General features: G+C 35.4%; 1 protein-coding gene across 1 annotated transcript in view; it reads right to left on the minus strand.

Annotated features, from left to right (window-relative positions):
* Positions 1–6,447: 6,447 nt before the first annotated feature.
* The window catches only part of AGMO (alkylglycerol monooxygenase), a gene marked incomplete at both ends in the record, with an annotated part of 282,802 nt that continues 272,811 nt past the window's right edge, over positions 6,448–16,438 (minus strand). The window contains one exon of the mRNA XM_081101921.1: positions 6,448–6,522. Within this exon, the coding sequence (XP_080958047.1) occupies positions 6,448–6,522 (75 nt within the window). The remainder of the gene's footprint in view (positions 6,523–16,438) is intronic.

Consider the following 16,438-nt stretch of genomic DNA (forward strand, 5'->3'; position numbering starts at 1 on the left):
GTCTCTAGGTTCTGAGGCCAATTTCTGTCCAGGATCTTTTGCCATGTTCTCTCCAGCGAAGTTCTTCTGTCTCTAGAGAACGTTCTGTGTAGGTTCTGTGCCAATTTCTGTCTCTCTCTCTGTCTCCTAAGTTCTGTCTGCTGTTGTCTTGTTTCAACTGTATTTATACCAGTTGATTCCAATCCTATCAATCTCTATTACAAAGGTTAGGGCGTTTCTTATCTCCATTCCAGGGAGTAAAGATTATGTAGCTTAAGCATGATTATTCGTAGTTAAAGTGATTAATTACCCGCCTGGCACTTAGTTAAGGGATTTTATTCCCTCCCTAACTTCAGGGGAAAATCCCTACTTGGGGAAACAACCTTTCTCAGAGAGGCGACCTTGGTTAAAACACATAGTGCCAAGAAGGTGAGCAAACATATTAAGAACAGTATGCCATATATGCCAGGTCCCTTGAAACAGCAAGCATGGACCGGCTCCCGGCATTGCTAGGTTATATTTCTGAAAAAAAGAAAACCCCCACAAAACACTATATGAGTCCCTTAAATAAATGTTGTTTACCATTCACATTTAATACATTTAAAACCTGAATGTTTTCCTGATAAAATAAGCAATTTATTTTTGTGTTCTGGGATGTTCCCTGCTGTTGCACAGAGCAGACCACACTCACATGTATCTGATGACCTGAATTTCCTGAATTTCTCATACTCAAGATTTCTGAGGGCAGTGAACAGCTGTTTGTTTTTCATTCCAGAGGAAATATTCATTAAGGAACTACCTGAGATTTTTCACTACAAAAGAGTGAAAAGAAGGTCAAAGAAGTAATTTATCAACTAGTAAATCAAAATGTGGCGGCCATAATAAGCACCCAAGAGGTAAGGTAGACCATGCTTCATATCAAGTTGCTTTAACCTAACTGTAGTATAAAAGATGAAGAAGGGAGATGAGAGGGAAGAAATAGAATAAAATACAGAAAGCAAAGAAAAGGTCACAGGTATTAAAAAGGGAAGCATGTCTGAGAAATAAGAATTAGATTTTGTAAATTTTTCTAGGATTCTTAAATGGACGACAATTTTCTTTTTTGTACTGTACCTTAATAGTTCCCTATCTTCTTTCCAAGGTTGCCCCATTGACTTGCTTCTAATGAACATACTCTGAAATAAAAGCTCATTAATATGTTATTGATCCAAGTCAAAATCTGTTCATAGTAGTAAAACAAATGTAGTTATACTAGTTTAAAGTATAGAAATAATTTGGATAAACTGCTCATTGGAAGGTCAGAGTTACAAGGGACCACAGACATGATCTGGTCCAGTGCTCACATTTGTTTGATGAAGGACCTGAGAGAAAATATGACCAGAAAGGGTTTTGAGGCTTGTGTTCTTATTAAATCTGAATTCTGATGTTCCTACCAGGAATTTGCATTTTTAAAAAAGATTCACAGATAATTCATAAAGCCAGGCATAAAGACAAAGTCTGTTTCTTTCTGTTGTCTCTAATGTAAATATGTAAGTTAGCATTTGGATGTATTGCAGCTAAAAAAGGGTGGGGGGAGAACACACTAAAGAATGAATTTATAATTTCTGGATAGTGTGGTATTTGGAATAGTAGGAAATTCTGACTAAAGAGATGTTAGAGTTGTGGAATTCCAAAAAGAAACACAACCCACCAGAGAAAATCATCAATGCTTTCTTCTTTTGCTAATAACTTTTTCTAACTGAGTCTTTGGGGAGGGAGAATTTTAATTTGTTATGCTATGGAGGACAGCAAACTGGAATGAGAACTGAAAGAAAAACCTAACAACAGATAGAACATTTTCTGTTAAATTTCCTTTCACAGGGGAAGGGTTAGAATGGAGCCCAGCCTACTTCTATAGTGCTGCCGAAAGACATGACATCAATAATGTTTTAAGCCTCTGAAAGCCAACTAGCCTCTCTGTTTTCAATTTCTCCTTGGGAACCTGAAAGCTACAAATGTGAAAAAATAGAGCAGAGGGCATAAAAAGGGAGCTCATTTTCTAACCACTGTTGATCTCCCGGGGAAGTCACATGACTGTCCACCATAACCTACTCTACTTTAAAGAATTCCACCCAATGGTTCTATTGATAATAATGTTTGAATTATTATCAGTAAAATGTCATTGAGAACCTCTGATAAGCAATAATGCAAGCTGGTAATGTTAAATTTAACAAGGGTTCATATACTTTGGTGCTTAATTGAACTTCAGATCCACACATTGCTAAATATCATGATGAGATTAGATTACATTTAAGAAAAATAACCAGAAAGAACAAGATGAAGGGGAAATAAATGACATAACAAATAGAGCTAAAGTAATGGGCAATTCTAACAAATCAAATCAAGTACAGAAATGAGTTCCTTCAGACATGTGGCAATTCTATAAATAAACCCAGGGCCTTAGAAAGATTAGAAGTGTCATTCTCATTCACCTAATGAACTAATCCATCCTATAACAAAAGTACTTATTCTCTGAATTTTATTTTGTACCTTGAAACACCAAATTAAATAGGAAGTACTTTGAGCTTAAACTCCAGAACTTATAATTTTAAAGATTTGCCTTGAATATCTGACATCATGAAATGGAGAAACATTATGAACTTTGATGTGGAATGTCAGAGGTTTTAAATTTTCTTTTAGATTTTGTATTATAGGCCTGAGAAAGTTTTCTAAATCTCTTCCAGCCTCAGAATTCTCTTCTGTAAAATGGAATTAACATCACTGAATCCCCTGGATTTTAGAGTCTAAATAAAATAATGCTAACTGAATACTTCTGATTAAACAAATGTGCTTCCCTTTCTCTATCCTCCCTTATGGTAGATGAGCAAACCTCAGAATCTTCATAAGTATTTGCAAAGTCAGTTTGCATATCTCCATTTGAAGTGGTGAGTAATTCAAGAGTCCTATTTTTAGGGCTTTTCCTCTTGAGAGAATGAGAGAGTTAAACTGCTTCCAGTCAAGAGTAAGCATAAATTACATGGCATCACTCAAGATCAATTTACAACATTAATAATAGTTATATGATCTGTCATCATGTATTAGTGCTTGGCAAGAGAAAACTGGACTGGAAAATTAAGAAGGTTGAAGGTGAAGAATAAAATTCACTCGTTAACACACACAGGACCTGGGAGCACAACCTATCAGGGAATCACTTCTACTTTCAAAGGCCTGAAAATCTGTAGCTTGAAATATTTTTGCATTTCTAAAGGAAAATCATTTCTAAGTAGCAAGGGTGATAGAGAGAGAGAGAGGAATAAATTTGAGTCTACCTGAAGAAAACTGAACTGCCCCACAGAAGCATATTTTATCATTTCTGAATTATTTACATCAATTTTTAAACTCATTTTGAGGCCACTCCTATGCAATCACATATACTCAAGCATGTATACATGACTCATGGGGAAACAAACTATTCTGACATACTAAAAACCTACCTTAAAGATCTGTGAAAACTCTCTTCTCATTCCTGAAAGATGTAAGCTATCGACTGTCTTAGAAGCATATGTGAATTCAGAATTTTTAGACAGATATTTAGCAATGTTAAGCCACCAGAGGGCTCCCTGCTTTAACATGGCTCTATACATGCAAGTCCAGCAAGAACTGTTGGTAAGAGGCAAAGGTAGGATTTAATATTTGCGATGGGCTTGAGTATTTGTTGTACTCTGTGTTGAATTAAGGAGTATAAAGAGAAGACCTAGCTGGTTTGGCTCAGAGGGCAGAGCGTAGGCCTTCGTACTGAAAAAAGCCCTAAAATCAGACTCAGGGGTTCGATTCCAGCCAAGGGCACATACCTGGGTTGTAGGCTCAATCCCCAGTAGGGGGCTTGCAGGAGGCAGCCAATCAATGATTCTCTCTCATCATTGATGCTTCTATCTCTCTCACCCTCTCCCTTCTTCTTTGAAATTGATAAAAAAAAAAAACATTTTAAAGAAAGGATAAAGAGAAGAATGAAGCAAAACCGAGTCCCTACTTCTGATGCTTAAAATATAACTTATTTTTCCATTATACAAAATTTAAACTGCCTCTCCTTTTCTAGTTTGAAAAATAAATGTACTACAATCCTGCCTCATGAATCCCAATACACACCTTTAGACTCTTTTAATAATCAATTTTTCTGTACAAAGCTTAAATAATATATTTTTAAAATGAAGTTAACCAACTGATCAGTGTAACACAATGATTAATATTGGCAGAGCTCAATGAAGGACAGCATTCATTGATTTGGTGCTTATGTCTCTGATTTCTTAAATTGTAACTTTAAATCTAAAATATTGGAAGAATGGAAGAAAAATATTTCAACTGCCTTCAGTTTTCTCCCCTTTGAACCTTATGCTGCTTTATCCCTGTCAGTTTCCTCCTAATGATTTTGGCAGATTACAATCCCAATGAATAATGTACACAAAATGCCTGGGGTGATTTAGCTTACAGAGTTTTATTAACATTATTGTGACAATTTAAAATAACAGAATTACTGTCTGCTTCTCAATCTACCAAAACAAATTGATCAAACATATGACATATTTATCACAAATTAATCTGTTGAATCAATTAATTCTGACAAATTATATTCATTTTCATTTCAGTTATGTCTTTTTCTGTAATGTAGATTCTTAGGTTATGTGGTTTTCAATGGTAAATATAAATCTAGGCAGACAACTAATATAATACACTTTTTATGATGATAAGTATTTAACTAAGCACAATTTTAGCTGAATGGTCAGACAATGGTACATTTTATCTCCCTATCTGTTTAATCTGTAAAAGGCCATATCATATGAAAAACTGGGCTAGCCTCAGAGGAAGAAGGAGGAAATATGAATAACTTAAGCAATGTAGATAACACCATCTTATGGGCAAATAGTAGCAATGATTTGAAATGACAGCTGATACAAATGAAAGAAGAAAGTACAAAAGCAGGACTGCATTTGGACATTAAGAAGACAAAATTTATACCCTAGCTGATTTGGCTCAGTGGATAGAACATTGGCCTGCAGACCAAAGGGTCCCGGGTTTGATTCCTGTCAAGGGCAAATACCTTGGTTGCAGGCTCCTCCCTGGTCCGGGCCCTGGTTGGGCTCCTGCAACCAATTGACGTTTCTCTCTCTCATTGATGTTTCTTTCTGTCTTTTCCTCTCTCACTTTCCCTAAAAATCAAGGAAAACATATCCTTGGGTGAGGATTAACAAAAAGAAGAGGAAGAGGAAGAGGAGGAGGAGGAGAGGAGAAAGACAAGGAGGAGGAGGAGGAGGAGGAGGAGGAGGAGGAGGAGGAGGAGGAGGAGAAGGAGAAGGAGAAGGAGAAGGAGAAGGAGAAGGAGAAGGAGAAGGAGAAGGAGAAGGAGAAGGAGAAGGAGAAGGAGAAGGAGAAGGAGAAGGAGAAGGAGAAGGAGAAGGAGAAGAAGAAGAAGGAGAAGAAGAAGACAAAATTTATGACTACAGAAGAAATATGCATCTTTAACATACAAAATGAAGACATTAAAATTGTTCATGACTTTGCTTACGTTGATTCAGTCATCAATTCAAATAGGGACTGCAGTCAAGAAATCAAGAGAGACATGGAAGGGCAACAATGAAAAAATTGGGAAAGATTAAGAGCAATGGTGTGTCATTAGAGATCAATGCTAAGATCATCCACACCTCATATTCCCAATTACTATGTACAGAGGCAAAGGTTGGACAGTAAAGAAGGTTGATAAGAAAAATGTACTCATGTGAAATGTGGTGTTGCAGGAGAGCTCTACAGATACCCTGGACCTAGAGAAACACGAACAAGTGTATCCTAGAGCAAATTAAACCTGAAACACTGTTGGAGGCAAAAATGACAAAATTGAAGCTGTCCAACTTTGGACACATCATAAGAAGGCAAGGTTATTTGGAAAAGACAGTAATTCTGGGGGGAAATAGAAGGCAGTAGAGAAAGAGGCAGATCAAATAGGAGATGGTTTGGCTGCATACAGGAAGCCATAGGCGTGAGTCTACAGGAGCTGAGCAGGGCTACTGAAGACAAGATATTGTGGACGTAACTCATTCATAGGGTTGTCAGGAACTGGAGCCCACTCAACAGCGTATAACTCACACAGTTTTAGCAAACAGCAAAGGGAACGTTGTCCAGTTAATGCAAATGGCATCTTTACTCTTTTTCACTGTTTTTATGTTTTCTCCCTTTCTTTTCTTCTTCTCATTATTTGCTACCAATGGACATAATATCATTACATTTGAAATCATTTATTGTCATCTCTATTAATAAAGTAACTGCAACTAACTTTAAGAGAAGATAATAAATGTGGAAAGCAAGCAAGAGTATATATTATCTTTCACTAAATAAGTGGTTCATTAATTATGACATAAGATCATTATTTTTATAGTTGGTATTAACATATTGTGGTTATAGACAACTCATTAAAACGAGAGAATTGTGTACAAACTGAAATTATTTCCAAAGGCCAGAGGCAAGTTGTTTCATGCTTCTCACTCCCCAGAAAGCAATGCAGATGGAGAAAAAAATCTGAAGAAGGAAAACACAAAGAGGAAAAACAAAATTAAATCGGTACTTTCATTCAACTGAGTTAAAAATATGGATAAAATAAACATAAACATTTTCGACAGTTAGGTAATTCAAATTGAATGTAGCAGTTGTTCACTGACAGAATTTAGCCCACCCAGCTAAAAACATGCTATGTGAAGACAGGAATGGAAGTAAGATGTTTTGTCTCTGTGACTTTTTCTTTTTTTATATATACTCACAAATCTGGGTCATTTATAGGGATGGAGCTATAATAAGTCAGATACTGAATGAAACAGAAATTTCTTCCAGCACTTGGGCATAGCTTTTATTGTATTGTAGTTAATGATCTCATTGTTTATATAGCTTAAGAAACTTTTGGAAAGGGAGAAATAAAAACATTAAAAACTAATTTCTTTCTAAGGCAATATGATCCAGCATTTTATGAACTTCACCCAACATGAATTAAATTATAAACACTACTGCTGACTTACCTTCTCAATCTTTTGATCTTATCAGGTATAAAATTATAAATGCAAAATTATTTTTAAAATAGAAGCTGTAACTAAGTCATAATAAGCATTTATGTGTTTATTGAGTTTATTCTTTACTTTCAAGTAATACCACATATTCCCATAAGTCACCAAAAATTAACCAAATGAAATTCTTGATTTCTACTGATCCTAATAAAAATGACTATACAGTCATCCTTACTAAGAATTCATGGTTGTGCCCTAACCCTGTGGTCGGCAAACTGCAGCTCACGAGCCACATGCGGTTCTTTGGCCCCTTGAGTGTGGCTCTTCCTAAGCCTTAGGAGTACCCTAATTAAGTTAATAGCAATGTACTTATCTATATAGTTTAAGTTTAAAAAATTTGGCTCTTAAAAGAAATTTCAATCATTATACTGTTGATATTTGGCTCTGTTGACTAATGAGTTTGCCAACCACTGCGGCCTAACCGGTTTGGCCCAGTGGTTAGAGCGTCAGCCTGTGCACTCAAGGGTCCCAGGTTCGATTCCGGTCAAGGGCATGTACCTTGGTTGCAGGCACATCCCCAGTAGGGAGTGTGCGGGGGCAGCTGATCGATGTTTCTCTCTCATCGATGTTTCTAACTCTCTATCCCTCTCCCTTCCTCTCTGTAAAAAATCAATATATTAAAAAAAAAAAAGAATTCATGGTTGTAGAACTTTTCAAAATGAATAATCAAAATGCCACAATGAATGAATTTTACTTGAGGTAAAATCCAAGCACTATTATATTCTTTACATCATCAGATCTTTCCTAAGCTAACTCTTTCTCTTACAATTACATATGTACTAAAGCTATAGGATTGCTTATATGATCATCATTTTTGGTGTTACTAGTATGATAATGTAAAAGAATGATGCCCAAACAGCAAGCTTAACGAAATAATTGTGTAAGAGTTTCCCCATCTTTTGTGTGTGTGTGTGTGTGTGTGTGTGTGTGCAAACTTCCTCTCCAAACTATTCAAATATGACCAGTTGCCTCTTCCCAGGAAGATCACTATTTCTGAAAGATCCGTAAAATATACAAAGGAGCGCATTTAAGTAATAAGATAGAGGCATGGGAAACCTTCTGGAGTGATGGACTGAAGTGAAGTCAAGGCCATTAACTGAGGCCAGCCATTAATTCACAGAAAAAACTCTGAACTGTGTTAATTTTTTCTATTAAAGACTGAACATGGAAAACAACAACAAAAAGATCCTCCTAAACACTGATATTTAGATTTTATGGGTCGATTGTTCAGTTTCATGTGAACTGTCTTGTTCTTTCTAGAAAACCATTATCCTTTACATTCTAAAATCTCAGTGTTTTCTTCAAATACATGCATTCCTTTCAGCCTATAACATCTACAATATGAAAAAAGTACCCAAAATAACATCAACAATTATATTGAAGCAGAAGTCAAGAATAATATTAACATTTTGGCGTTACGTCAGAAATCAAATACAATATATTTAAAATCTGGTTTTGATTTTGTTTCTTTTGACTGTAATTCAAGAGAAATGACCTCATGGGATTCTTATGATGGTTCCAGATAGAATAATACCAGGATTGAAGGGTATTTGTGAAAGGCCTTAGATTATGCAATGAATTACATTTGTCTATGATGATGGGTTAATATTGACAGAGAGATAGCTGAGAAGACAACTTTCAAGTGAGAGATAAATATGTAACATCAGGATAAATAGTTTAGTTTGCATCCATAATAATCCTAAAGCAATTAATGGGTACCTTGTGTTGTATAGGGTCCTGAAATCTGAAATATATTTGACAATAGGAGTTTTTATTGGTTTTGAATCTAGTGCGTAGGATCATAATTATTAATAATTATTATTTCCATGAGTGAAGGTTGGGGAGAACAATTTCAGTGAAACCTCTAAAACTGTATGTAATATCTTGTGAATATGTCATAATTCTTCCCTTCCTCAATTCCTACCCCTTAGATAATCCAGTTTCACCTGAGGTTCCAGAAATATTAATAACTTCTGATATAGCAAGAGAGTGAAAAAGATTACAATACCAGTTCATGCCTTTGCTGTTAATCAACCATTTTACAACTAAATCTTTTCCCTTTTGAAACTATAATCAATCTCTGGCGGGGTAGCTCAGTTGGTTAGAGCATCTTCGTGATACACCAAAGCTGTAGGTTTGATCCCCAGTCAGGGCACACAGAAGAATCAACCAATCAATTCATAAATAGGTGCAGCAACAAATCTCTCTCTCTCTCTCTCTCTCTCTCTCTCTCTCTCATAAATAAATAGGAAAAAAATAAACTGTATCAAGTCCTATTTACTTAGGGAACATTCCTAACAAACACAAAGATCTTGTACTTTCCAATTTTATAAAATGCTTTTAGAGTCTTACCAAAAATTCAATATTGCATATTTTGCAGTCTTATTTCATTTATCTGTGTTGTTGTTGTTTTCTAGGCCCTTACGTTTTATCCCTCAAAGTGATGAGGGGATAAAAGCTGATGAATCACAGGGTCAGATTCAGATTCAAATTAATGTTTAGGCTAGGCATTGTCATAGGTACCTTTTACAAGATTGTGATGTTTAATTCTCATAAGAAATCATGAAGAATTGGTATCCAGTTTGCTGATGAGGCAATGGGAACTCAGAATTTATGTGGTTTACCAAGAAATCACAAACTACAAAATTGCAGAGCTGAGATGGTGTTTTTCATTTATTTAGTGTCCCTCCCCAGAAAATCTAACTGCACATCCTTGGAAGTCAGGTCAATGAATATGAACATCAATAGTGAATTCATTTCCTCTTTTTTAGTCATCACCTGCACTTGCCTGGTGATTTTTGAGTCAGAAAATGCTAGGTTTCTGAGACCTTTTCACAATCAATATTTTAAGCATAAATGGAGTTCTTATATATAATGAAATCCAGATTGGCACAGGAGCATAGAAATTACATGCAATGAATATGTCCTACTCAAAATATGTATAACCCTGAAATATAACCCTGTTCCATTAGAAAATAAGTAGGAAAAAAGATTTACCTTTATATTTTTGAAAATATGTCTCTGTGTGCACAATTTAAATACATTATTTATATAAAATTTTAAGCTATAAAACTATTTAATGTGTATTCAATATAACCACTTGATTATAAGTCATTCCATTTTAAATTTTCCCTCATCCAATCTTTCTCTTAATTTTCATATCAAGCCGTTATTTTAGTTCTTCATAGTTGATGATTAAATATATCACTTGAGATCCATTCATTAACACATTTCTCATTCAACTATTTTTTAAATGAAGATAGGAGAATTATTACTCACACTAGTAGCATAAGAAAAAATGGCAACCATAGTTTTTTGCAAAATTCTTCTCTAGTCTACAGATACTATGTTTCTGGATATGTACAAACTCAACAAACACTTATTTTAGTCTAAATCTGAGCAAGTCCCATGATTTTAACACCTGGACCCAAAATATGTCAAGCCCTCGTTGTGCTAACACATCATTAATGGCCCTCATCTTCAGGCTATTTCCTTGACTTCCTAGGGCCCTCGACTCTGATGACTGAACTTTGGCCTGCACAGATGCTCTCCACGTTTCCTCCACCCCTTTCCAAAAAGTTCATCAATTGGCAGGTGGCTAATCTGAGTCACTAATCTACACTAAAACCCAGTGGGAACTGATGTATTATTCTGCTGGTCCTCCCAGTTAAAAAAAAAATGGCTCTACATATGAGCAAGTCAGGCATCTCACCTTAAATGAAAGAGAAAGTATAAGAAAGTGTGCATGCAACCCCTCTTCAAACTGCTACCACTTAAATTACAAAGTTATACCTATGTCCATATCCATCTCTCTTGGTTTAAATCTACCTACTGTATATATTAATAAATGACCTGGTGAGCAAAGACAATTAAATATCCCCTTGGGAAGTGGACACATTTTCATTAGAACTAGCTAGAAACATCTCACTTCTCAAAGCATTTAACCATTGGCTAAACGTGTGAATAAAATGAAAGCTGTAACGTACCCTAAAGAGAAATAAAATTTCTAAAATAGTTCAAATTTATGTTTATTCCCAAACATGTATTTATTTTTACAAATATGTATTGACATAGAAAACAGTCACTGAGACATAATATCTCATATAATTATATACCTATTCTTAGTGGTAACATAATTATAACTAACCTGTTCATTCAAATTTTTAAATCACTAAAATGTTGAATGAACAAGTTAGAGAAATTAAATCATTTTGTAAATAATGGGTAAAATTGCTTGCTAAATTCTATCTTGCCAAGGATTAAACTTAAAAATATTTTAAATATAAAATAGAATTTTTGTGAAGATTTGAAACTTGATAACTTTCAGATAATTTAAAAAAATACATTACCATTTATGTGGCTGTGTCAATAATTCTCCTGGAATGAATATCTCTTTTTGTATCCCTAACAAATAATAAGCTGTCTATAAACAGAAGAGTAGATTTTTACTTAAAAAGTATTTCTCTGACATTGATGAAGTTCATAAAATACCAGTTAATTGCATATTTAACACAACCATAACAGTAACAATTTTGATGGAAATACATTAAACATACAGAAGCTTTTATGAAGTTATTTGGAGAAAAAAAAGCAATTTGTTCTTAAATATACTTTTAAACATAATATACTGTGTTGTTTTTTTTTTGAGATGACCATTATCTGTTGTACAGATAAGAGCTTAATCAGAGATCAAACTTGAATTGTTAGAAAATATCTCTATTTCCTATTAATACCAGAGAACAAATGAACACAAACAGAATTAGAGTAGAAATTGAACTCAAATGTACTGAAGGTTCTTTTGAAATGAAAACATTAGGAAGATATTAGGTAATGATAGATTCCCCCCCGCCCCCCAGAACTTTCTAAGAATACAATTTGACAAATGCCAACTCAAAAGAAATAGAGAATTATTCTTCCAAGTATCCTGTATATGATTAAAATACTGACATGCACATGCAGAAAAACAAACAGCAGGGTTAAAAGAAAGAACTTAGAGACACTGCACCTCTTACTGGGAAGTTTTGTGTCTCTGTTTATTTCTATACCCTATTCAAGACCAGATACAATTACAGCTGTTTTATATGTGGTCTTATAAATATTTATTACTATTTAGACTTTAAATGAAACATTATTATTTTATATTAGTTCTAAATATATATATATTAAAGCTTTTCATTAAGGAAAAACAACATAAAAAGAAAGTTTATGTGAATTCTTATGTGATAACAATGCCTTATTGGAAAAGAATATATACTTTCCTTAATCACTAAATATTTTCAAATATGAATTTTTAAACAAGATAATATACTAAACATACCACAGTCATATTATTTTTTAAAGAAAATAAACACAAATTAAAATTAGAACAAAGTTTTAAAGTAATTTGGCTGAACTCTGAAACCGGAAAACTCACGATATTCACTATTTTACTACTACTAGAGGCAAAAGACCTTTATAATTTTAGTGACAAAAATATAGTAAGTTGCTCTGGCTGGTTTGGCTCAGCGGATAGAGTGTTGACCTGCGAACCGAAGGGTCCCGGGTTCGATTCCGGTCAAGGGCACATGTCCAGGGATGCGGGCTTGGTCCCCAGTGGGGGGCGTGCAGGAGGCAGCCAATCAATGATTCTCTCTCATCATTGATGTTTCTCTCTCCCTCTCCCTCTCCCTTCCTCTCTGAAATCAATAAAAGTATATTAAAAAATATATAGTAAGTTAATTTAAACTCATAAAAAAACCCAGAAACTTTGCTGCAACCACTATTTCAGTTTCTCAGAAATGAATACATCTTATTATGTACAATTATAAAATTCTAAGCTGCTCAAGAAGGTGTGTATCCTTTTCAATAATACTCCTATAGAATATCCTATTATTTGTCCATACCACATTTGCACAATCACAATAACATTTGAAAAGAAGAAATATTATTAGTAAGAACATTTGCAATCACTTAGATGTCTCCAAAATCTACCTACAATTCAGCAAAGACCGTTGGCATGAATTAGCTACTGTGCATGCAAACACATCTGGTGGAAATTGTATAAACCATAATTAGCATTGAGTGAAAATAGATGCTACATTTCTCAAAAACATCTGTGGATTTTTCATCTTTAAATTCAAATTGATGAATAAAGTTTCTTTATAGATATACAACATTACAATGATAAATCTTACATTTATATAAATTTCCTGGGAAATTTCTAAATATTCTTAGCACATTTTTTCTATATCCAGGCTTCCTTCTTCTTATTTTTCCAGATTATTATTACTATTACTTAGAGGCCCGGTGCACAAATTCATGCATGGGTGGGGTCTCTCGGCGTGGCTGGTGATCAGGGCTGGCCACCGAGGGTCGGGGAGAGGCTGCAGGAGGTTCAGATGGGGGCGATTGGGGCTGGCTAGCTGGGAGGAGGGGCCATGGAGGTTGGCTGGCCAGCTGGGGGAAGGGGCTGTGGGAGCACACTGACCATCAGGGGGCAGCTCTTGCATTGATCATCTGTCCCCTGGTGGTCAGTGAATGTCATAGCAACTGGTCAACTGGTAGTTCTGGTCATTCAGTCATAATAGTCACGTAGGCATACACACACACACACACACACACACACACCACACACTAGAGGCCCAGTGCATGATGCACTGGAGGGGGGATTCCCTCAGCATGGCCTGCCCCCTCACAGTCTGGGAGTTCTCAGGGGCAGGAGGTGACCCAGCAATCAAGGGAAGGCAATGCCTTCACACCTCTGCTGCTGCCACTGCCAGCAGTGTAAGCCTCAGCTGGCCCTGGTTACCTGAGCCTTGGATGGCCCTGGGTGGCTGGGCAGCCACCATCCGAGGCTTGCCTGCACCTTGGGCCAGCTCTGGGTGGCTGGGAGGCTAAGGGGGACTGGGGGACTCCAGAAGTAGGCGCACTGGCGGGGCTGAGGGGACTGGGCGTCACCATCTTGTGGCTGTGGGCACCATCATCTTTGAGGGCGTGGCAGTCAATTAGCATATTTCCTCCTTATAGGCTGTGGGCACTGCCATCTTTGCAACAACATGAGGGTCAATTAGCATATTCCCTCTTTATTAGGATAGATTATTTTAGTTTGCAGTTTGTTATAAGGACAAGTGCAAAGAATGCCCAACTTACCACAACTAACAGAAAAATTAGAGACAATTAAAGTTCATAAGACATGGTATATATCCATGGGATGATTAAAATACATGCCTTTTCAAAACTAAAGCCTAACTTTATATTTTTCTAATCATTCAAATTCTTAATGCTATAGGAGACTAAGAACTTTTAGAACTTTTTTCTTGAACTACAGGGGAGAAAACAATATGGAGATATGGAGAGAAGGTTGCAATAAGGTCAAATTAATAAAGGACCAACTATCACTTGTTCAGAATGAATGTTATGGTGACTGTTGACCATACTGTTGGGAAAAATTTTAAGAAAGGTGTACTTCATGGAAAAAAAATCTTTTTATACTCATACTCTTCCTCTTGTACTCACCATAGACCCTCAAAGTCTTTCCTTTTTATAGATGTCAGAAGGAAAAAGAAATCAGGAATATTAAATTTTTTAAGGAAAGTCTATTTTAGTTTTTATAAAGCTGGGAATAAAACAGAGGAAAAAACAATAAGAAGGCACTCAATGAACATTACCTACCTTGACTCTGCTGAGACTTCTGTGTGTACCAAAATCAGTGATGGTCTAACCACTGAAAATAACCTGACCCCTTGTCTTAAAAGCTATGACTGCATTTTTTTTTTTTTGAAGTACAGGAGAGTTTAGTAAATTTTTAAATCCATTAATTAATTTTTTAACTTTCATATTTCTGTAAATAAGTTCTATCACTAGAAATATTTCATTTAATTTACCTCTCTATGCCTAGCTTTACCACAAATTTGTTTCCCTCATATTTAGCATGTTTTGAAACTAAAAATTTTTAAATAAATGTTGTTAGATTAATTATGGCTCTGAAGTGTCCTAACAGAACTCTTTGTAATGGTGAAAGACATGATATTTAACCAAAAATTAAAATACTACGCTATTCTAAACCCCTTTTATATTTGATTATTAAAATTTGAAGCATTTACATTATAAAATAAGAGCTTTGTTTCAACAAGAATTATCAAGAAAACCATTCAGTCCTACTCTACCAAAATGCTATCACAAGAGCATCGTGATTTTCACTGTATCCTAGGTAGTAAGAGCAGGCTTCTGGCATCTCTCTCACAAAATAATCAAGATCCTAGGTCATTTCACATGGATTATAATTTTTAACACTTGATATACAAAAATGTATATATGGAAGAGCATGTTTATAAATAGAGAATATCATTCAATACTGCTAATCCCGGTCTTTTAGTGAGTTGTTAAAAAATTATTTTTACTTGCCTACTATTTAGGAAACAAAACAAGTCTCTTAAAAAATGGGTTCATTTTTCGGGGGAAAAATGCCATGTTTACAGAAATAACAGTGATGTCTGGTTTTAAAAACAGGACAGTATATCTTGGAAACATATGTTTTGAACAGATTCTTTTGTATTGTTTTGCTTGTGTCAAAGAGATCATTATAGCCCCAGTAAGTATCTCCAAGAGTAGGCTAAATAGAAGGCCAACAGCCAACGTATGGCTTGCAGCTTGAGGGATTTCTTTCAATGTTCTGCCAGATATGGGAACAACCAAAAGGTTTCTCACGTAAGTCCTAAGTCATAAACTGCATCCTACCAGGCCAGCCATGCCAGAACTAGACCCAAGGGTGTTCAGAGACCTGGCTGGTGGGAAAACAATGACTGCTTCCCAAGGAAGCCACAGCTGCTTTCCTGAGAGACACCCCAGATGCCTGAATTTCCCTTTACTTTCCATTTCTGACTACCTGTTCTGGCAACAGTTCCAACAAAGGGGGAGAAAGGCAGCAGAACCCAGCTGTTTTCAATAAACCTTGGCAATGTAGGTACTGATTACATAAACACTGCAAACATTCAAGGAGCATATTTTCTAGCTTTTCAGCTATAAGAAAGGTGTGAGCCTGTACCAACACCCTTTATCTTCTCCACTCCAAATAATGACAATGATGACGACCATGATGATGATGCAGAAGATAATGATAATAACAATAATAATGGCTTTAATATAAATATAAAGATTAGTAAAGGAAACATGATATAATGTATTGCTAGGAAAGAGCTCAAATTATACAAAGAGAATTGGAAAGATATGAAACTTCCACATTTCAGGAACAAGAATATATATTTTTCCCTCTATGGAAGGAGATAAAAATGTATACTTAACTTACTTGATGTTTTATTTTTCCCACAACCAGGCAAAAAACCCAAAACAATCAGATTTTGCATTATCCATCTGCATTAAAGTAAATTTTCCTTTTCATTCAC

The sequence above is a fragment of the Myotis nattereri genome (genome assembly GCF_964212035.1).
Source record: "Myotis nattereri genome assembly, chromosome: 11".
NCBI lineage: Eukaryota > Metazoa > Chordata > Mammalia > Chiroptera > Vespertilionidae > Myotis > Myotis nattereri.